The sequence below is a fragment of the Cordyceps militaris genome (genome assembly GCF_000225605.1).
Source record: "Cordyceps militaris CM01 unplaced genomic scaffold CCM_S00004, whole genome shotgun sequence".
Lineage (NCBI taxonomy): Eukaryota > Fungi > Ascomycota > Sordariomycetes > Hypocreales > Cordycipitaceae > Cordyceps > Cordyceps militaris.
Window position 1 is genome coordinate 2,338,969 of NW_006271972.1, and position 20,499 is coordinate 2,359,467.

Sequence of the window (20,499 nt, forward strand, 5' to 3'; positions counted from 1 at the left end):
TGCAAGATAGTCTATACAATGAGAAAGTGGAAAGAAGGGAAGGAAAAGAAAATAGGGAAAAAGCAAAGCCAACATGTGTAAATCCGTGAATGCCTCCAGGCTTTTATGCGTTAGAGATGCCGCCAGAGAAGGAGAGACCACCGGCAGACTGGTCAACCTCCATCGAGTGTTTCAGACCGCAGACTTCAAACAGCTTGACGGGGGTGAGATCCTTGGGCGTGCCAACAACACCGGTCGTCTTGAGAAGCGTCAGCGTCTCCTTGATGGCTCTGTAGGCGGGGACAATGCAGGCAAAGGAGAAGATGATGATGCGGAAGCCCATCTCGCGGGCCTCGTCGACGGTGATGGTCGGGCTGGCGCCGTTCTCGACGCTGTTGAGGAGCAGGGGCCAGGGCGCGAGGTCCTTGACCGCCTGGGCGGCCTGCTCCTTGCTCTTGAAGCCCTCGAGCAGGCCGACGTCGGCGCCGAGGTCGCGCGCGGTGCGAAGGCGCTCGATGCACTCGTCGTAGCCGAGCGACTGGAGGGCGTCGGTGCGGGCAATGAGCACAAAGTCGGAGCGCATGCGGACGCGGGCCGCGTGAGCGGCGCGGATGCGCGAGTAGTACTCCTCGCGGGGCACGACCTTTTTGCCCGACAGGTGGCCGCAGCGCTTGGTCAGGACCTGGTCCTCGAGGTGCGCGCCGGCGACGCCAGCGCGGATGTACTGCTCGACGGTCCGGGCAGCCATGATGGGACCTGCATCCGAGTCAGCGGGTGGTCTATACGGTGAGACAAGGGGGAAGGGGGGGGGTTGCACATACCGCCGTAGCCGGTATCCATGTCGGCAATGAGAGGGGGGCCAAAGGGGTCCAGGTTGGCAATCATCTCGGCGTTTTCGCGCATCTCGTGGAGCTGGGCAATCGCCAGATCGGGCTGGCCCAGGCGGGACGCGGTGGTACCGGCACCAGTCTATACTTTTTGTTAGCCGGATCGGATCGCGTGCGGGAGAGCAAAAGGGGCCAGACGTACCATGTAGAGGGCGCTGAAGCCGGTCTCGATGGCGGTACGGGCCGACAGGCCGTCGTAGACACCGGGGCAGACGATGAGCTCGTTGGACTCAAAGATCATCTTGCGCAGCTTGGTGGCGCCAATGGCGGGCATGTCGACGGCGTCGACGTAGTTCAGGGGAAGGTACTCGACGGAGCTGCCCTTGGACTCAATGATGGCCTCCTCGACGACGGGGGCGGTCTCGACGGGGGCGGTCTCGACGGGGACAGTCTCAATAATAGGGGCCGCGACCGGGGCCGCAACGACCGGGGTCTCAACAATATCGACAAAAGAAGGCGACATTTTTGTGTGTTTGAGGGATGGAATGGAGGAAGGGTAGAATGATGTTGTAGAAAGATGGCGTGAAAGGAGGTTGTATAAGGATGTTGTATAGAAGAATGATGAGAGAATGCTGCGAAAGGCGATTTATCACGCGAGCAGTTGTAGAAATGAAGAGAACAAGACTGGCTTAATACTTTCAAAAAGGATCAGAACAGAGGGCCTACTCGGCTTCTTTATAGTCTTGGACACGTCTTTCGTCAGCTCTGTCGTTGAGCGTGAGAGATCCACAGCTGAAGCGCAACGAGGATGGCCATTATTGCAAATCACATCGAGACCGGAGTCCGGATTTGATCCTACCAGTAATACTGCCTATCTTGGACGGGCAAGTCAAGCTTTGCTTTGGGGGGGCAAGCAAGGCAAGCAAAAGAAGGAATCCCTGTCAGTGATTGCCAGCCGCTGCGAACCAAGGGCTCAGGCGATTCCAGCTTTGTGGGTCGACGAGATGACACTACTGAGAAGTATGCTTATTCTCCCTCACGTAACTTGATGTCTTGGAAGGCCGACGCTGGAGGAAACTTGGGTCCGTCAGTTGAGGCGCCTTGATCGCTGCCAAGGCCTGGCCATCCTCAGCATCGCCGGGGGCCAGGTTCTGTTTGTCAACCGATTGAGTGATTGTCTGCGTGGTGTGGCGCCAATGGCACGCCACGCACGGAGGAGTGTATAATTACTGTATGATTTGATTGAGACTGAGTAGAACAAAAAAAATAAAAAAAAATCTATTGGAATCTATAGAGTTCTTTAATTTCAGCTATATTCATTGTATTCACTTGCCCCCATAACTTCCTTCATCTATATATATTCAAAATCGACTAGTAATTCCTTAAAAAATATACATAGATGCAGAGGAAAACAGAAATGTAGTAGAGCCAGGTAAACATGGACATATAATGTGCCCTTTCAATGTAGGTAGGCTACTATCCGTACAACGGCGTGGGCTTGCCATCGAGCCACCACCGCCACCACCGCCACAAAGCGCCCACGACAATTACTCTGCCCCAGTTGACAAACAACCACTTGTCGTCTGGATCCCAACCCTTTGGCGCCATCGGTCATTGTCGTCCTGCTCCCAGCCTTTTGACCGCAACTTTTGATCTGTATTCGTCTTGAACAAAAAAGTGCTGCGCCTTGTTCATTTCCAGCCTGTCACGGTCGGCACAGCGCCTGTCTTGGCGACCGTGTTCTCGTTCGGCGGCCGTCTTCCCCGGAGCGTGACCATGGACGCGGCGCCGTCTTTCTCGAACATCTGCATGTCTTGCGGCCGTCGGAAATGACCGGTAAAACACACACACACATGCCTTGTCTCATCAGCTAGAGCGTAAGCCCATCCGGCTTCCGAGCGTTATCGTTTCTAGTTACCGAGGCCGCTCTCGCAAACGACGACGACGACCGGCTTCATGCAGGGTTTGGGGTAGTGCTCGTCGGCTTACAAGCACCTCACACTCGACGTTGCATCGCGACTTATAATAAAGTGGAAACTTTAGTAAGGTGGTGAGTTGTGCAACGGGGCTTCTGTCGCTTGGCAGACTAAGAGCTAACATCATGGTCTGCCCAAGCCCATTCAGCGACGGCCCAATAGGAATGCCATGTATGCGCCCGCATGTCCGGAACGCGGAAAAAAGGTTAAAAAAGAAAAACGGCATGCTGGCTGTTGTGAGACCGGCTGACCGGGCTCACGGCTTCGCCACGAGGGAAGAAGAAAGTCTCTCGACAAGAGACAAGGATCTCGCAACACTATCCGGTCCAGAGATTGGCTTGGCAAAGACGTCCGATGCAAATGGCATTTTGATAAGTTTTTGGTCTGAAATTTCCACTGTCTCGCGAGCGGATCCGATCCCGCTCTGTGTAAGATCCGCCTCCCGCTATTATCCCAGACTCATGCGCTATTTCCCACTTAACCACAGACCCTGGTCCCTCCTAAATTTCTTATCCGACTTGTCCCGTTTTTTTTTCCTCTTCTTTCCTTCCCGGATCCTTTATCTGAGTGCCGTCCGGCTTGTCTGGGCGTCGTTATTAACAGACGAACCTCGCTCCCCTTCTCCCCCCCCTTGCCAAACCGTTCCCGAAAGCATGAGCACCCAAAACCCAATGCCCGCACACGAAACGAAAGAAGCCATGTCGTCGTCTGAAGAATCCAAGCACGATCCCGAGTCGGGCCGCGCCGTCGAGAAGCCGAGCTTTTGGGCCAGGTACCTGAAGGAGGTGGACAACAAGCGCGCATATGTGGTGATGCTCGCCTGCTGCTTCGTCTCGGGCCTGACGGATGGCACAATCTACAATGGTATGTTCTGGGGATCAATCCACACAAGAAAACGGCATTGGGACACAATTGACACGTTTTCTCTCTCTAGCCTACGGAACTTTCGTCTCCATGCAAACAGGTGAGTCACAGTTCGTCGCGTTGCACGGGCGGGCAGCCAGAAGCTGAACAAAACATTACAGGCAACACCATCTTCCTCGCCCTCGGTACCTCTGGCTACAACAACAAGCCCTTTGGCTGGGCCCGCTCCCTCTGCTCGATCGGCTTCTTCATAATCGGCTCCTTTTTCTTTGCGCGCTTCGCCATGCTCCTCGGCGGCAAGCGTCGCGGCGTGCTGGCACTCTCCTTCTTCGGGCAGGCCATGCTCGTCATGATTGCGGCGGCGCTGATCCAGGGCGGCGTCATTGACGGCTCGTACCCGTCGCACCGCGCGCCCGGCTCCGTCGACTTCAAGGAGATTGCCGTCATCGCGCTGCTGAGCTTCCAGGCGGCCGGCCAGATCGTCTCAAGCCGCAGCCTGGCCGTCGGCGAGATCCCGACCGTCGTCGTCACCAGCATGCTGTGCGACCTCATGTCGGACCCGGCGCTGCTCGTGTGGGCAAAGAACGACAAGCGCAACCGGCGCTTCATGGCCTTTGTCCTCACGCTGGTAGGCGCCATCTGCGGAGGCTGGATCTCCAAGGCGTCGGGCGCGGTGCAGCCGTCGCTGTGGACGGTCGCGGGTATCAAGCTGCTGCTCGCCATTGGCTGGCTGTTTTGGACGGAAAAGTGAGAGAAGCGCAAACAAGGGCGTGGTCGGCACCGGAGTCATGATGCATTTTCCCTTTTCCCAGCGCTGCATATAGAGCCATAGACAGAAGAAGCGCAACACAGTCGCATTCGCATTTCAACAATTTGTGCACGGCATTTTTCACCAGTGCATAACCTGAACTTACTACTTGCGACCGTGGGCACTCAGTGTCTCGGGGGCGAAGCGGCTTGGCTGGAATGGGCGAGCCACCCGTCGAGTTGTCTTGCTTCCTCTGGTTTGATCACTGTGACGACTAAATTCTTGTTTGATCATGTAAGTCTCAGAAATTGCTAATATGGCTTTTAATTATAATATTTGAAGGCTTTTTTCAAGTGTCAAGGCTAGCGTCTCTGAAGCACGTCCCCATCTCTGCCACAGCGCTGTATCAGTATTGTCAGAGCCAGACCTGGCCAATGAGCAAGGTTTCATCCTATTTAGCATGTGAGCCAAAACCCTTCAACCAATAGACTGCCGCTGGTTTTCGGGGGGAGCTTTTCATGTAATATGCCCGATCAGGCAGAAACTCTGGAATGCTCAAGCATGATTGGTCACGCGCTTTGGCATTGTCTCGTGAGAGGGCGTCCATCTTCACATGCAAATCGAGAAGAACATCTCCGCAGCAAATGCCATTTTCTGGTTGGTCGAACAAGTCTTATTAACGATGACGGGTACCATAGACGCAAGGTTTTTGCGTGGCTGCCCCTCATTCTTTGCCTCGGCGTTTTTTGCCGCGGGGTTGGGCGGGCTCTCGGGACAACGAGTCAAGCGTACGCGCTGCCGCCCCAACCAACCATCACATAAGAAAGCAGAAATATGCTTATTACACTACGTCCTCGTGGCAAGCTTGTTGGGGATGGATCAAGCGTGATGGTCGTTCCCCGCATTCTGCGGCGGCCATGGCGCCTCCTCCCTGCCCAGGGGCGGCAACACACGTATATAGCCCGTGTCAACCCTCTCGGATTTTCTCTGTACATGAATCGCTAGTTACCGTGCAGACATTGCCACGACTACAGATACCATATACGCACAAACCAAGGCCTCCCTGCCCACCATGTCTGCACCGCCTGCCAGCGCCAAAGACTCGATGAAGTCGACCTGGCGCACCTGGGACCGGAAACGCTGGAACCACAACCACTGGATCCTGCACATCATCAACCCGTTCCACCGCGACCTGGACCGCGCGGTGCCTGTCCACGCCAAGACGGACAAGGTGCCCAACGTCAGCACCACGGACCAGCACGTCTGGATCCTGCTGCACGCGGCCGTCGTCCTGGCCGTCCACCAGTCCTGGCTGTCCGTCACCGGCATCCGGCTGCCGTTCCTCGCCGCCGTCGGCTACTACACGGCCGGCTTTCTCTGGGTCGTGGTGCGGCAGCTGCACACGATCCGGGAGCTGGGACACACGTACGGCTTCCTGGACGGCGAGAGCGAGCGCGACGGCATCCCCGACGCCGGCGTCTCCCGGGTCCTCGGCGCCGGATGGAAGACGGCCGGCGGCCGCATGCTGCTGGCCGCCTACCTCGTCTACACGCCGGCCTCGTCGCCCCTCGCGGCCATGAGCGCGCTGTCCTGGTGGGTGTGGCTGCCGTTCCAGATCGGGCTCTACGGCGTCGTCCTCGACTTTTGGTTCTACTGGTACCACCGGGCCATGCACTCCGTCGGCGGCCTCTGGCAGTTCCACCGCACCCACCACCTGACCAAGCACCCCAACGCCATGCTGTCCGCCTACGCCGACGACGTGCAGGAGTTCTTCGACATGGTCGGCATCCCCTTCCTGACCTTTCTGACCTTTCGCGCCGTCGGCATCCCGCTCGGCTTCTACGACTGGTTCGTCTGCCACCAGTACACGGCGTTTACCGAAGCCGGCGGCCACAGCGGCCTCCGCCTCAACATCCAGGCCGCGACCCCCTTCAGCCCCATCCTCAACTACTTTGACGCCGAGCTCAGGATCGAGGACCATGACCTGCACCACCGCAAGGGCTGGCGCAAGAGCCACAACTACGGGAAACAAACCCGTGTGTGGGATCGGTTATTCGGCACTTGCCACGACCGCATCGAGTTGGTCAAGGAAAATGTCGACTATACCAATCAGGCTCGGATTCCGCTATTTTAGACATTTAACGAAGGTTCTTTTTCGGAGGGGGGGTGCGAAGAACAGCAACGAGACCATATTATACCCTGCAGAGTTATGCACAAGAATGAAGGATTGAAACGGCCGTCTGCATATGAAATGTTGCTACGGGGGAGTAGCAGTTGTTGACACAACGGCACAACGCCCTAAGACGGAAAATTATGAATGCCGAAAAAAGGAGAAAGTATTTGAGGTGAAGCGCAGCTAGCGAGGAAGTCAATGTATATGTCATGAGAGAGGTAAATAGCTGATAAATACGTCTTACAACTCCTACTTTGTGTGACTTCTGTTTCATTACACGCATAATTCCTTTCCTAGCACACTTCTGTAAAGTTCTGGCATCGTATCGCCTTTCGACGGGTCAACCACCGGGTTCCATCACGATCCGATCAGCAGCGCCATAATTGTGTACAAGTCAGGTGACGAATTCACACTTGGTAGGCATGAGAGACCTACGACTAGTTAGGGCTCGGAAGGCCCGGGGCGCACCTTTTCCCCCTCGCCAAGACCCGACGGGCACATGCTCTGCCTTGTGAAAGTTGATCCAAACCAAGCCATTGTACCCCTACACCATCTTCACTGAGCCACGTAGTCGCGGCTCTACCAAGATACAGCCAGCGGCGAGGGCTTTGACCCGATACGGCAGTGAATGAGGGCGATCAAATCCTCCACGAGAGGTCTTGGTAGAGTCGTCGCCCACTCAAACTTGTTGGCATGTGACGGAGTCCTGGCAGTGAGTCTGCAGCTGGGAACCCACACAGGCCGTCAAGTGCCGGAGTCTGCTGATGAATCTCGCGTGGAAAGCTGATGGCCGGCCGTGTTTTCCTCAACAAAATGAAAGTCTGACAAGTGGACTGCAGTAAAAAGCATGTGAACGAGCAGACTCTTGCGCGACAACTCGCTGGCTACTCTATCCTCAAGTACGCGAGGTTCCAAATGTGCTCACCAAAGAATGAGATAAAGTGTTTGGTCAAAAAAAAAAAGTTCTAGCCCGCTGCTTTGCCGGTGATCATTCCAGACAAGCCGTGTCCTCCTGCACCATGATTGTGGACATGCAATGAAGCCGCACACACTCTTCGGTTGACGGTTGAGAACACGTCATATTTCGGCCGCTCCTGCCTACTGGGTACTGTGAAGAGTCCAGATACATATAAAATGTGAACATGACGAAAGCTGGGGCTGGTGTTGATCATTGGCGACCCATGCGAGATGTTACCGGCTGTGGAGAGCCCTGGAGCGCACATAGAGAACTGTTCCAGTGGCACATGTTTCCGATGAGACCTACTCGTCAGCTCAGCACCTCCAATTATGATATAACCGTGAGAATTGCATGAACTGGCCAAGTTCCAAATGATATTTGTGCTCGTCCAACCAAGAGCGCGAAAATCCCCGCTTATGCCGTTTCGACATGAGGCCAAGGTAGCAGTGGTTCAGCTCGCGCTCATTCGGAGATGCTATTATTCCATTTTCCTTTTTTCCTTTTTCTCCTCTATATATGCAATTTACCTAGCTACGCAGAGTGCTTCCGCTGCTTACACCTATGTGCCCGCTGTTTGACCGCGCAGAAGCCCGGCCGCCCGAGACTACCCTAAACACCAAAGGTTTAAAGAAGTAGCCACGCCCTGATCTGTCTAGTATGTATGTAATCCGCATACTTTGTCCATTTCCAGCCCTTATCTGCAGGTTCCCTTGAGAATCGCACCAAAGATGGCGCCGCCCGGGATCGAACCGCCCACCGCTCCCCACATGTCATTAACCAGTCCGCACGCGCTCTCACCACCAGTATCCAGCATGATGTGCATCGTCGACCGGAGGCCATGATCCCCCGTGTCGCGCACAATATTGATATCCGTCGGGATTTCCACCTTGATCTGGTTGACGCCATTCGTGGAGAAGAAGCCGCAGTCGGTGCTCTGCTTGTTGAGCTTCTGGAGGGTGTTGGTGTAGGCCTCCTTGACGCCGTCGCGGTCGCCGTGCGTGTACTCGGCCTCGATCCGCAGCGCGTAGGCCTTGTTGGGCCCCGTGTGCTTGGAGTCGCAGCCGTCGCCGGGGAAGTGGATGTCGAACGAGCCCTCGCAGGACACGTCCTTGCACAGGTCCTCGAAGGCCTTGTCGAACTGGTCCCAGAGCAGCCGCAGCGTGTCCTCCTTCTTGGGGTAGCACTTCTCGTAGTTGCCCTTGCCGCAGCTGTCAGGGTCCCAGAAGGCGCCGATCCAGTGCTTGGTGCCGTAGCGCGTGTCGGCGTGCGCGTCGGCGGCGACGAGGGAGACGGTACCGAGGCCGCACGCCGCGAGGCAGAGGAGGGAGGGGGTGAGCTGCATGGTTGGAGGGTGTTTTGGAGGAAGCTTGAGGGAGGTGACGAGAGGACTGTTGCTGTTGCTTGCGGTGATGCGCTGGATTTTATAGATGGTGGTCTTTGTGGGATTGTAGTCTATGACGTACGGCTTCTGACGAGGGCTCTGCTTCTCATCGATTTATCCGCCGACTCACAAAGTATTGGTGAGACTAGTGCTTATTCGGCTCAGAAATAGATCACCTTGTCGTGGAGAAGAAATCCTAAACTGGCGTACCGGCCAGGTACATGTCTGTCCAGCCAGCTGACGGAAGTTTCCGCGTAATATACATGCCGAGTTTCTCTCAGCCCTATGAAGCTTTCTGGTCAGACCACTTCACGCTGAAACCTCCAATGCAATTCCCCTTTACGAGTCGATCATGGATCGAGTACCGTATTCTGCCATCTAATGGACATTGGCGTGTTACCTCTACGTCACAAGTCAGCACAGGCTTCCATCTACGGAAATAAAAGACCGGACAAGGCTGGGGGCGGCTCCGCTCGTGCACCCACTGGGTCGGCCGGTTGCCGAATCAAGGTAACCCCGGGCCCCAGCCACACCCGATGGATTGCAGCACATCGAGATCCGAGCCTCGTTTTTCTACCAAAGAAGCGTATTTTTAGTGATAATATGAAGCACACTCTGCCCCGTAACATCTCCATCGACTAATTCATGACTAAGACAATAGCGCTTCACGACTTGAGGTGACAAAGAGTATCCGGGCGCACTTGTACGTTCCGGCCTGGTGAGCCCAGCTCGCTGAGCGTGCAGCCCCGGGGTCGAGTCGGTCGTGCAAGTGAGAGGAAGCCGAGTCCCTCGTCAAATCTACAGTACAGGATCGAAGCGTTTCGCAACATCGCCTGCACCACCGGCCGCGCCAAACATGGACCGCAAATCCAGCGCGAGCTGCTCCGGCCGCTCGTGCGCCGCAAAATGCCCGCCTTTGTCGTGGACGGCCGCAAATACCACCGGCCCCAGACTGTGCGCCCAGCGCTGCGGCGGCACCACGACGTCGCGCGGGAAGAGCGACACGCCGAGCTTAACGCGGGGCACGTAGCAGAGGCCCTGCGCGTACTCGTCGGCGGCCGCGTGCTTGGTCTCGTAGTAGATGCGCACGCTGGCGGCGGGCCCCGCGCGGGAAAACTGGTACAGCGAGACCCAGGTCAGGATCTCGTCGTCGGCCCAGGCGTAGTCGTCGGTCCAGTCGCGCAGCTTCTCGTAGATCCAGGCGAGCAGCGCGACCGGGGAGTCGGCGAGGGCGAAGCCGAGCGTCGACGGCTTGGTGCTCTGCGTCGCGTTGTAGCCGAAGCCCTCGGTGCGGAACCAGGCGGAGCGGGCGAGGCCGGCCTTGTCCGCGGAGGTGTAGGGCGTGAGCGCGCTCTGGAGGTAGAGGAGCGGCGACTGGGAAAAGGTTGGTGGGTTGTGGATGCGAACAAAGTTGACGTGCGAGGCGAGGCAGTGGTCGGGATAGTTGGCTCCGACGAGTCGGGTAATCATGAAGCCCCAGTCGCCGCCTTGCGTGACTTTTCGTCAAGCCTCTGTTAGTGGTGGTGTGCGAAGACTTTGGGTGGCGACATACCATATTCTGTGTATCCCAGCTTGACCATCAACTTGTGCACCGTTTCAGCATATTGCGTGATGCTGAAACCCGGCTTCGTTACGACATCTGAGAAGCCAAAGTTTGGCAACGAGGGCGCGACGATGTGGAAAGACGGACTGCTTTCCGACGAGGTAAGCAGCGGGAGAAGCTTGACAACTTCCAGAAAGCTGCCGGGCCCTGCTACGCGTTAGCCAACCACCCGTTGACTCTGTTCGTGCTGTTCTCGAAGACGAACACCCGTGTACAAACAGCAGCGGGATGCTGTTGGCATTGCTGCTCCGCTGATGTAGAAAGTGAATGTTGAGCGTGCCGAAGCCGTCGACCTCGACGGGCGTCGTGAACTGCGGCAGCTTGTTCAGGGCAGCTTCCTGCGCGCGCCAGTCGAAGCCGTCTCCCCATCGCTGGGCGAGGCGCTGCACGTCGCTCAGCGGCGCGCCGTAGTTGCCGTCGTCGGAGAACTCGACCCGGTCGGCAAACGAGGCGGCTGCGAGCTTGGCCCACAGCTGCGCGATGGCGGCGTCTGGGACAGCGATCTGGAAGGGTGAGATGTCGTCGGGCATTTTCTGTTTCGAGGAGCGCTTGATTCAATGAGGTAGGCTATGTGATTTGCGACGACATGATTTATAGCCGTCTATGTGGCCATATGGCAGCATACATACAATCGCCAGCATTTGTCATCGTCTCGGCATTCGATCCGGCAAGTTGCCAACAGCTACCACGTTGCCACGCAACAACAAGCAGGCGGAGTCTCTGTAGCGACGAATGGCGAAAGAAATCGTAAAAGGCGGTGGCGTATTCAAGTTCAAAATAAAAGGCAATCCACGCAGCATAGCATTTGTCCCCTGGTTGATAGGCTACCACTCCAACATTGACTCTGAATGTCAGAGTTATCAGTATTTTGAAGCAGTGCTCGCTAAACTCTTTTGGCGTACCCCGCAAATATACACAGGACAGTACCGAGCTGCCCGGGTACCTACCCGGTTGCCTGGGTGGGAGGTGTTTTCTGACATGACCTCTGGGGGATTTTTATAGAATAAAATATTTTGAAGGCATGTCATGATAGAAAATGCATGTTGGAAATGCCTTTAAAATATGCCAGAGATACCCCATATTCATCGTGACATGGCTAAGAAATATGTCAGATGGAGAAAACATGTTGGAGGCCATGTGAGACCACCCCCTCCTGTGCATCTCTCTAGCTAGCCCGCATCTTCCAACATACATCATCTTCCATCACACCTGACAGGCTTATTCAAAAAAGACACAGACGCCATCGCATCCTGGCTTGCGTCAATTGCAAAGGCAGCGGGCTTCAAAACAGGCAACTTGTCGGCTGCGCCTGCCCCGGCCAGCACTGGCGGTGGTCGTCTCAAAGGGAAGGCGCGCAAGCAAGCAAAACTGGCCCCTAGCGAGCCCGCCACTGCCCTCCCTACCAAATATGTCATTCGCATTCGCGGCTTCACCGTACTCGCCCGATACATTCTCGAAAAGACCATCGCCGTGCCTCTGTTGTTTCAATCGACACTGAACCGTGCCATTTCAGCACGTGCCGGTTTCGGAGCCAAGCTCACGGAGCATGGCTCTGGTCCTGACCTAGCCGCCGATGCAAAGCACGAGAATTTTGTATGGTAAGATACCCGGGGCATCATGCTCAAACAACCAAATCTAACTTATCAGCAGTGCTGAAACATGTAAGAGCCATCTTGACGTCGCTCATGACACCACCTGGCGACGACAGATCCTCACTCCAAGATGATACCCTGCCGAACCGATTCGCCGGTCTCGACATTTACCAGCCGTCTGCTGCGTTTTTAGCTGCTCCAGATATCCAGAGGCCAACAAAACCCGATGCCGACCCGGTCGACTATGTTGCGGAAATATCCACGTCCCTTGAAGATACCATCACGACACTATGGATGCTAATGGACGACATGAACACGGCTAGAGCTTTCCTCCAGTCGATCTGGAAAAACGCCAGCAACAGTACTGTCTTGCTTACCGCTGACGAGGTTCAGCGCATCATTGAGCTGTGTGCATATGAAACCTCGACGGACGAGGAAACGGGCCAAACCCTGCTCTGCCAGATTGAAGATGAGAAGAAGGTAAGGGAGAAGAAGAAGCTGCGACACGAGTTCGAAAGTGGTTCAAAGCTCTCCAAGTCGGGCCGCGGCGAACCCCGCGTCTCTTTTAGTGTGATGATGGACCTTCTGGTCAACGCGCTGCAGGCCGAAACGGTCGAGTTCCCGTTCCCGTACGTGATGATGCACCGCCGGTGCTGGCAGCTGTTCCGCCATGTGCGAGACGCCTGTGAGCCGCAGCTGAGGCAGCTGTTGGGGCCGAATTACTTGGAAACTGAGAGCCAACACTCACGGGCTATCTCCTTCTACAGGCATGCGAGACCGAAGACCACGTTGCCAACCTGGGGCCGCTGAAAGCGGCGGCGCAAGCCGTGAACGAGATACAGGATAGCGGGTTCGACCGAGCCATCGTTGAAGATGTCTTGAAAGGTGTCATGAGTATTGGGGTTGGGACTATCGACTAACGGATGTGGCGCTGTGTACCCTGGGCCTATTCGAGCGGCCCTTGACAAGACCTCTTGATAAGACTGCGACTCTCGAGAGAATTCAGTCTGGCGCTATCGCACCGCACCGGGATCAACCGTGTACCTTCACAGGTTAATTTGTGCTTGTCAGGCATTCTTTGCCGACCAACAGCCCCGACTCGCGGAGACTGTACCACCTCTCTCCTTCTTTGGATAACAGATTTAATTACTATATAACCCTATTCTGGGGCTCGGTCCAGACATCTAGGCCCACCCTTCCGCAATGATGTAGCTGGCGTCATCGTTGAACAAGTACCTCGCGTCTTCGACAAAAGGACCGCCATTGCTGGCAATGGACACTTTGCTGTTGAAGTGACGCCAGTAGCGCGTGGGCTGGCTCCATGAGCGCATCGAGCTGCCCTTGCCGTTCAGACCAGCCTGGGGGCAAAACGTGGCGTCCTCGGCAAACGTCTTGCTGTCGTCCTTGCGGTTGACGAGCAGCGCGTAGCTGTAATGGCGGATGAAGCTGCCCGGCGTGTCCGTGGACTCGAAGGAGAAGCAGTCCTTGCTGCCCAGACCGGCGCGCACGATCCAGGTCGACTGGCGCTTCAGGATGTCGCTGCTCGACGAGGACACGTCCCGAATCTTGACGACGTCGCCCTCGTGGCTAATGTAGCTGCCCGTGCAGCAAGCCGTCGTCGCGCGCAGGGAGATGGACGAGCCGACGGTGAGCTGCGGGCCGCTGGTCAGTGGCGCGGCGGCGTAGCTGGCAGCGGCAATGTTGGCCTGTACCTTGTTCTCCGTGTCGTCGGATGGGTACCCCGAGGTCATGACGCCCTCGTAAAACGTGCCCTGGGCGCGGTTGCTGTTGTCCCCGCCGATGCCGAGAATAATGGATCCCTCTTTGGACATTGTCTGGTACGCGCCCTCGGGACGGCCGCCATCGAACAGTGTCGCGAGCTGGGGCGAGTTGGCATCGCCGCCGCGCAGCGCCCAGTGACGGGGCTCTCCTTTGAGGATCGCCGTGATAAACCGCGAGGTCATGTTTGACTTGAGTCTCTGATCGCGCTTGTCTGTTGCGAACAGCCCATTCTCCAGGTCGGCAAGGACCCAAGGACTGTTCTCTGGGCCTCCCCAGTAGAGCGCCTCCATGTGGCCGTCGCCGGTATCTTTGCTGTTGGTCTCGGCATTTCCATAGTCGAAGCAGCAGTCATCGTTGTAATGAGTGCCGTCAAAGACAGCGTACATGCCCTCGGCCTCGTCTCCCGTCGCCGTGCCCTCGCCGACGAGCTTGCGGTAGCCCGTCCCGATGGACACGAACACGCCGTACGCCTTGTGCCCGTTGAGCGTGACCGGGGCCGCCGTCGCGCTCGCCAGCCAGTCGTAGCCGTTTTTATTCGGGCCAGGGCCGGCGCTTCCCGGCGGCGCCTGCGTCAGGTGGTTGCCCTTGCCGGACTGGTCATAGATGGTGGTGATGAGGCAGGTCGTACCGGCGCAAAAGGCGTCCTGCGCGGCGGCGTCGGCCACGCCGCCGGCATACTGCAGCGCCTGGATGTCGATGGCGGCGTCGTCCGAGTCGCGGGAGATGCGGTAGAGCGCGCCGCGGAAGGCGTCGTAGAGGGCGCGGGTTGTGCTGTGCGCCGCGACGCACGGCGCGCCGCCGGCCTGGTAGATGTCGCAGGGGCCGGCGCGGACCACGCACGGGGCGGCTGCAAGCGCGAGAGCCAGCAGGCCGGCGCGAGGTCTTGAAAACATGTCTGGTGTGAATGGGAAAACTCTGGAGACGCTGACGAGAAAGCTGCGACTCTACTGGTTTTGAATCCTGAAACAGCATCGGCAGAGATGGGGCCAATTTATAGGCGTATCGCTTCCTCCTAGCCGCCCAGGAATTATGCCTTGACCGTACTGGGATCCGGGCTTAGGAGAAAGTTCATTGTGGCCGGTCATGCTTCTGCGGTTGCTCATGTGCTGCCGATATGTGCTGCTCATGCGACGCCGACATGTGGTATCCACGCGATGCCGACGCCAGTGCGCTGCAAGAGATGCCGCACTAGTCCTGCTCGTGATGGTATTTTGTTCAAGGTAGGCATGGAGTGTAACGCTGCCAAAGCGGTCCTTACCGTGGCGGATGTCTTGGTGATGTCCCGAATGACACCGTCGCCGCCCGGGGCCGAGAAAGGCCCGTGGGGGGTGGTTTTCTTTGTCGCCATGGGAGGGCGGCTACAACCTTGTCACATTCCCTCAAAGAAGGGTGCGAATGAACAGTTGAATGAATTCTACCCGGTCCAAAAGTCTACATGGGAGGATTACGCTGGAGAAACGTTCGGACTGGGGCCGTAACTAGTTGAGCTCTTTATGTGAGGCTATTGGGAGTCAATCGGCAACTGCCTTGACTGCTGCGCCGGAGACTGCGGAAAGTCGTGCGAGTTCGCTCGTCGTTGGATCTAAGAAGATGGAATTTAAGGGAGCCAACCTTTGCTTCAGTTTCATTGTCTTTTCCAGTCAGCTGCCGACCAGCGTTGGAACAATAGTTTCCAAGGCTTGGTTACTCAAACTGCTCAACCAGACAAGACAGTGGACAAGCAAAAGACGGGTAAGGAACACCATCAATAGCTCCACAAATGTGCTTAGAAAACGTCCCGAGAGGCACTATTACATTGCCGATGCCGCGTTTTCGGTCTTACTTCTGCCCATGTAACATCCGACTTGGTTCACCTGTTGTCAGCTACCCCGCGTTTCAGACGAACTAGCTCAGCCAGTTGAAGGGAATAATTATAACTAATCGAACCAGGCCGGTAACTATTAGCTGGTAATTAAAATGAAAAAGATGAAAGAAAAGAAAAGACAACGAGTGGTTGACTCCTGCAAATATGGTTGCTACTGTTCACTTGGCTGTTAAGATGTGCATAAATGTCGTGCAACGGCCATGCAGGAATCCATCATGCCTGGTCGAACCTTGCAGAGTCATGTCTCAGTAGCGGGTGTTTCTGGTCGATATCACCCCATCTGCATGAAGAAACACTAGCAGCCTGAATTTCGATACCTTTAGTAATTTAGGCATTGCTGAAATAGTAGGGGGGGTAGGCAAGGCAGAACACTACTTTCGGTACCCTGTAATGTGCGCAAGAGAAACTATACGTTAGACAAGATAGCGAGAGAAAATGTGGCAAAAGAAAACATCAGACAATATAGTATTTCGAAAGTGTATGAGGCAAAGCGGGAAGAAATTGGTTAAGATCACTATAGTAACTCAAACATCTGCTGCTGCGTGTACTCATTAGTCACCCAGGCTCCCCTCTCTACGAAGACTCTCTTAAAAGCTTGGTTTCCAACTTTATTCCAACAGATATGAGGCGGTTCTCGAATGAAGTAAAGTAGAGGAATTCCTGGCTATAGGTCTACAAGGACACCATTTGATCCGTCAGTAATAAGGCAAGTAAGGGCTTCAGAGCTGCAGTATCACACGAGCAGCCCCCGGCAGTCTTGGCATATAAAATCAATATTTCACGATAGAGTGGATATATTAGATACTGCCTCATGTAGTACGCGTTATTCTCACTGCACGATGACTGTGCATTGCATCAAATATTGATTCTAACCCCGAGGACGACAGGCTGTTCGGACTCGGCACTCCGAGATGCATTCCGCTGGCCAGATAATATCTCGAATACTCAGCTTTCTTCCCCCAAACCAAAAAAAAAACTCTACCCATATCATTTCATCAACAATGTCTTTGTTCCTTCTCTCCCTGGCGCTGCTCGCGGCGCCCACCGCTCTCGTTGCCGGCGCCGAGACGCCCGGCGTGTGGAACGTCCAGCGGCTCAAGCAGAACTGCGGAAAAGGCGGCTGCAACCTAGAGTTCTACATCAACGGGGAGCTCAAAATCACCAGCGATCCGTACAGCGCCCCGGGCACGCGCGACTTTGACGCGCGCTGCACCGGGCTCGCGTTTGGCGGCGACTGGACCCCGTGCCAGAGCCTGATCCCGTACACGCCGGCAGACAGGGGCGGCCGAGCCAAGATGGGAGACGTCAACAAAACGTCGGGGTCGGTCGAGGTCTGGTACGCGTGGGTCAATTGGGAGGGGCAAAGGCAAGTGAAGGAGACGGGCCGCATGGTGGTGGAAGCGCCGCGGCTGTGGGATGTGGCAAAGTGCAGGCAAATGGCCATTGTTTCCAGGGAATATGTGTAGTAGTAGTGTCTGATGGATCGCTTTTGCGATGTACGTAGGCGAGTTTTGATAATGTGAGAGGAAAAAACGCATGCTCCTGCGGCAGCAGTCTCAACTTCAAGTCATCTTGACAAAGTGGGAGGCAAAAGCATGCTTCCACTGCATCAAGTCCCTTGATCCGCTGGCCAGAATGACAACACCGGATCCATCTCGCCAATATCATACCATCCACAAATGTCCTCAAAATCCCTCATCGCCGTAAAGACATCACTACTCGACGAGCTCGTCCCCTGGGCCACACTGCTGTCGCCGTCCTCGACCGACGTGGCCGAGCCCGCCACGTCCTTTGCCGCGACCTGCGCCGCCTCCATGCCCAGCACGTGCTTTGCAATGGTCTGAATCTGCGCGACGTTGCGGGCGATGCGCGGCCACAGATGGCCGAGGTGCTTCAGGCAGCCAATCGTGAGCCGGATCTGGTCGCGCGCGACGGCGAGCTCGTCGCCGCGCAGCAAAAACTTGCACGCCGACAGCAGCGCCAGCGTGCCCTCGCTAATCATGCACGTGCAAAACGGCGTGCGGTCAAACGGCCGCGACGGCAGCGCGAGCAGCCGGATCTGCGCCTCGACGCAGCGCAGCACCCGCACCGTGTGCACGTTGATGTGCTCCGGCGTCGGCGTGTCCGGCGCCGGGTTGCGCGCGCAGCTGGAAATGTCCTCGACGGCGTTGAACTTGAGATCGGAGAGGGGGCGGTGGTACCCGATCATTACGCTGCTGTATATGAGCACGGGTTGGATGGGGGGAAGGGGAGGAAGGGGGGGGGTTCGTACACATGGATGAGATTGTGCGCTTGGAATAGCAGCTCGTCGATATCGCCGTTGCGCATCATGACTTGTTTCTTGGACTTTGGTAGCAGGAGCATCCAGCTGTCGAGGATGGAATCGACGACATGAAGCACGTCGTCGGGGTTCTTGCGCGGATCGCGCTTCAATGAGGCCTCTTTTGCGAGCGTCGCGCACCGGACCGCGCCGATGAGATGGGCAAACGAGGAAAACGGCTTTTCTTCTTGGTCAAACTCTCGGCAGTCCCATTCCCGTATTGTTCTTGATTGCGGGATGTTCTAGAGAGGATGAAAATTAGCCGCCCACGGCAGTATGTTGACGGAATCGGGGCCACCAACGTACACCTGATTCATACTTTGCTTCATCGCAGGGCAAGTCCACCGTCGATTCCACGGCGACGACTGAAAACCCCGTCGTCCCCAGCGTTCCGGCATAGAACGCATCAAACAAATACACCATCCACCAGGTCCGCCGCCAGCACTCGGCCAGCACTGCATCCTGGTCGCTGTGCGTCGCCGCAAACTCTCTCTGCCACAGTTTGAGCTCCAAGGCACGTTCCACGGCTTTCCCCATCTCCGTCTGCGATTTGGCCTTTTGGTCCTGCCAGAACAGCGCGGCCGAGTAGAGCAAATGGCACTGGACGCGGATCGGGTCCGTCTTGGCCAGCCGCTGCATTCCGCTCTCTGCCTCGTTCTGCAGCGTGGAGGACCACTCGTGGTGAAGGTACAGATGCCCGATCAGCCGGAGAATGGCGGCGAGCGGCTCCAGTCGGGGCCGCCAGCTGGCGTCGCCGAGGAAAGCGAGCAGGTAGCGACGAGGCAGGACCACGGGGTGGAGCTTGTGAAAGGTCTGGTAGTACGCTTCTATGAGCGCGTCTTTGCCGAATTCACACTGGTTCTGGATGGAGCTTCTTCTCACGCGCGCTTCTCCGCCATCGAGCGGCGGTGAGCCGAGGCGAGGCGAGACCTGAGCGGGCGACGTATAAGACAAGACGCTGGTCGGCGGCAGTCCCTCCGTCGCCGGCGGGGTAATGAGGGCGGATATGTACTCCTCGAGTTGATCTGGCGTGTTTGGCGATGGGCGATGATGATGCGCCACGTCTTCCCGTGCACCGTTGCCGCCGCGGCGAGACCTCGTGTACTGGCACGGCCGGTCCGCCTCGCTGCAGCGCGTACACTGCGGCTTCTTGGCGTCGCATTTCTGATGGCGCGAGCGACAGGAGAGACAGGCCAATGAGGAGCGTGTCAAGACTTGCTTCCGTACCTGCGACATTGCTCCAAGCTGCGATGGAAGATGGCGCAACTAGTGCTATGTAGAAGCACGATGAAAAAGAGTTGCCCGACGGCTCAAGGCTATGCGGTGGGTCGTCGGAAGGCGTGCCGCCATGTCGGGTATGCGGGTATTCGGGTAACTATCCGCCCGCACGACCAATAAGCCCATCAACGGTATTTCTGTTGGCGTCATGACACAGTAGTGGAGGGAAAAGTGAGCGTGATATGGCAAGACGGAACAACGAATCCATGTACCCGGGTTACAGAGCAAGTCGGGTATGTAGCTCAAGGGCACAGCATTTCGTCTCCCGCCGGTGGTAGTGGCATCATTCGGCCACCCGCCACTACGGGTAGATCCCGTGGGCTAGTATAGAGTCACTTGGCTATTGAGCACGGAGTTTCTGAAACTGGACGACCCGGCATTGTGGGATAGGCGATTTACTTTCCCGGCATCCATGTATAAATATCCCTAGCCACGACACTCTCTTCAGTCTCACCAACAGATCTTCTTCACCACTTCAGCCTATAAAGTACCACAATCCCGTCCAAGATGCCGGAACGTATCCTCATCATCGGGGCAGGATTCGCCGGTCTATGGAGCGCCCTGTCCGCACAGCGCCTCATCCAGCTCCGCAACAAGCAAAACGACGTGCACGTCGTCGTCATCGCCCCCAAGCCGTCCCTGGTAGTGCGGCCGCGACTCTATGAAGCCAACCCGTCCGCCATGGCGCACGACATTGCGCCGCTGCTGCACGCCACGGGCATCCAGTTCCTCGAGGGCATCGTGCACGCCATCGACCCGTCCAGCAGCACCATCACCTACGCCTCTGACACGGCCGGCGTCGCCACAGCCACCCTCAGCTACGACCGGCTGGTGCTGGCCGCCGGCAGCTCCGTCGTCCGGCCCGAGGGCGTGCAGGGGCTCTCCGCGCACGCGTTTGACATTGACTCGCTGGCGTCCGCCGCAACGCTCGACGCCCACCTCAAGTCCCTCGCGAGCTTGCCGCCAAGCGCCGCCCGCGACACCGTCGTCGTGTGCGGCGCCGGCTTCACCGGCATCGAGCTCGCCACGGAGCTGCCCGCGCGGCTCGGCCGCCACATGCGCATCATCCTCGTCGACCCCTCCGACGCGGTCGGCGCGCAGCTCGGCGCGGGTCCGCGGCCGGCCATCGCCGCGGCCCTCGCGGCGCTCCGCGT

At 56.8% G+C, this 20,499-nt stretch overlaps 10 protein-coding genes across 10 annotated transcripts in view; 5 read left to right on the forward strand and 5 right to left on the reverse strand.

The window, feature by feature from the left end:
• Positions 1-103: 103 nt before the first annotated feature.
• CCM_05734 (carboxyphosphonoenolpyruvate phosphonomutase, putative) lies at positions 104-1,329 on the reverse strand (the record flags this gene model as incomplete). The annotated part of the gene is made up of 3 exons (XM_006670878.1): positions 104-735; positions 801-948; positions 1,009-1,329. The coding sequence occupies 3 exons, from the start codon at positions 1,327-1,329 to the stop codon at positions 104-106; spliced, it is 1,101 nt and encodes a 366-aa protein (XP_006670941.1).
• A 2,124-nt stretch (positions 1,330-3,453) lies between these two features.
• CCM_05735 (DUF1275 domain protein) lies at positions 3,454-4,397 on the forward strand (the record flags this gene model as incomplete). Its single annotated transcript, XM_006670879.1, has 3 exons — positions 3,454-3,646; positions 3,717-3,746; positions 3,808-4,397. The coding sequence occupies 3 exons, from the start codon at positions 3,454-3,456 to the stop codon at positions 4,395-4,397; spliced, it is 813 nt and encodes a 270-aa protein (XP_006670942.1).
• A 679-nt stretch (positions 4,398-5,076) lies between these two features.
• Positions 5,077-6,528, forward strand: CCM_05736 (Fatty acid hydroxylase; the record flags this gene model as incomplete). Its single annotated transcript, XM_006670880.1, has 2 exons — positions 5,077-5,182; positions 5,411-6,528. The coding sequence occupies 2 exons, from the start codon at positions 5,077-5,079 to the stop codon at positions 6,526-6,528; spliced, it is 1,224 nt and encodes a 407-aa protein (XP_006670943.1).
• A 1,691-nt stretch (positions 6,529-8,219) lies between these two features.
• CCM_05737 (uncharacterized protein) lies at positions 8,220-9,171 on the reverse strand (the record flags this gene model as incomplete). The annotated part of the gene is made up of 2 exons (XM_006670881.1): positions 8,220-8,977; positions 9,117-9,171. The coding sequence occupies 2 exons, from the start codon at positions 9,169-9,171 to the stop codon at positions 8,220-8,222; spliced, it is 813 nt and encodes a 270-aa protein (XP_006670944.1).
• A 533-nt stretch (positions 9,172-9,704) lies between these two features.
• Positions 9,705-11,039, reverse strand: CCM_05738 (epoxide hydrolase 1; the record flags this gene model as incomplete). Its single annotated transcript, XM_006670882.1, has 3 exons — positions 9,705-10,402; positions 10,459-10,656; positions 10,715-11,039. 3 exons carry the CDS (start codon positions 11,037-11,039, stop codon positions 9,705-9,707), a joined length of 1,221 nt encoding a protein of 406 aa, XP_006670945.1.
• A 593-nt stretch (positions 11,040-11,632) lies between these two features.
• Positions 11,633-13,021, forward strand: CCM_05739 (uncharacterized protein; the record flags this gene model as incomplete). Its single annotated transcript, XM_006670883.1, has 5 exons — positions 11,633-11,646; positions 11,832-12,107; positions 12,160-12,170; positions 12,232-12,773; positions 12,869-13,021. 5 exons carry the CDS (start codon positions 11,633-11,635, stop codon positions 13,019-13,021), a joined length of 996 nt encoding a protein of 331 aa, XP_006670946.1.
• Positions 13,022-13,285: 264 nt separating this feature from the next.
• Positions 13,286-14,776, reverse strand: CCM_05740 (alpha-N-arabinofuranosidase precursor, putative; the record flags this gene model as incomplete). Its single annotated transcript, XM_006670884.1, has 1 exon — positions 13,286-14,776. One exon carries the CDS (start codon positions 14,774-14,776, stop codon positions 13,286-13,288), a length of 1,491 nt encoding a protein of 496 aa, XP_006670947.1.
• A 1,972-nt stretch (positions 14,777-16,748) lies between these two features.
• Positions 16,749-17,213, forward strand: CCM_05741 (uncharacterized protein; the record flags this gene model as incomplete). The annotated part of the gene is made up of 1 exon (XM_006670885.1): positions 16,749-17,213. The coding sequence occupies one exon, from the start codon at positions 16,749-16,751 to the stop codon at positions 17,211-17,213; it is 465 nt and encodes a 154-aa protein (XP_006670948.1).
• Positions 17,214-17,356: 143 nt separating this feature from the next.
• CCM_05742 (C6 zinc finger domain protein) lies at positions 17,357-19,303 on the reverse strand (the record flags this gene model as incomplete). The annotated part of the gene is made up of 3 exons (XM_006670886.1): positions 17,357-17,960; positions 18,020-18,309; positions 18,374-19,303. 3 exons carry the CDS (start codon positions 19,301-19,303, stop codon positions 17,357-17,359), a joined length of 1,824 nt encoding a protein of 607 aa, XP_006670949.1.
• A 549-nt stretch (positions 19,304-19,852) lies between these two features.
• CCM_05743 (NADH dehydrogenase, FAD-containing subunit) overlaps positions 19,853-20,499 on the forward strand; it is a gene marked incomplete at both ends in the record, with an annotated part of 1,210 nt that continues 563 nt past the window's right edge. Inside the window, one exon of the mRNA XM_006670887.1 lies at positions 19,853-20,497. Within this exon, the coding sequence (XP_006670950.1) occupies positions 19,853-20,497 (645 nt within the window). The remainder of the gene's footprint in view (positions 20,498-20,499) is intronic.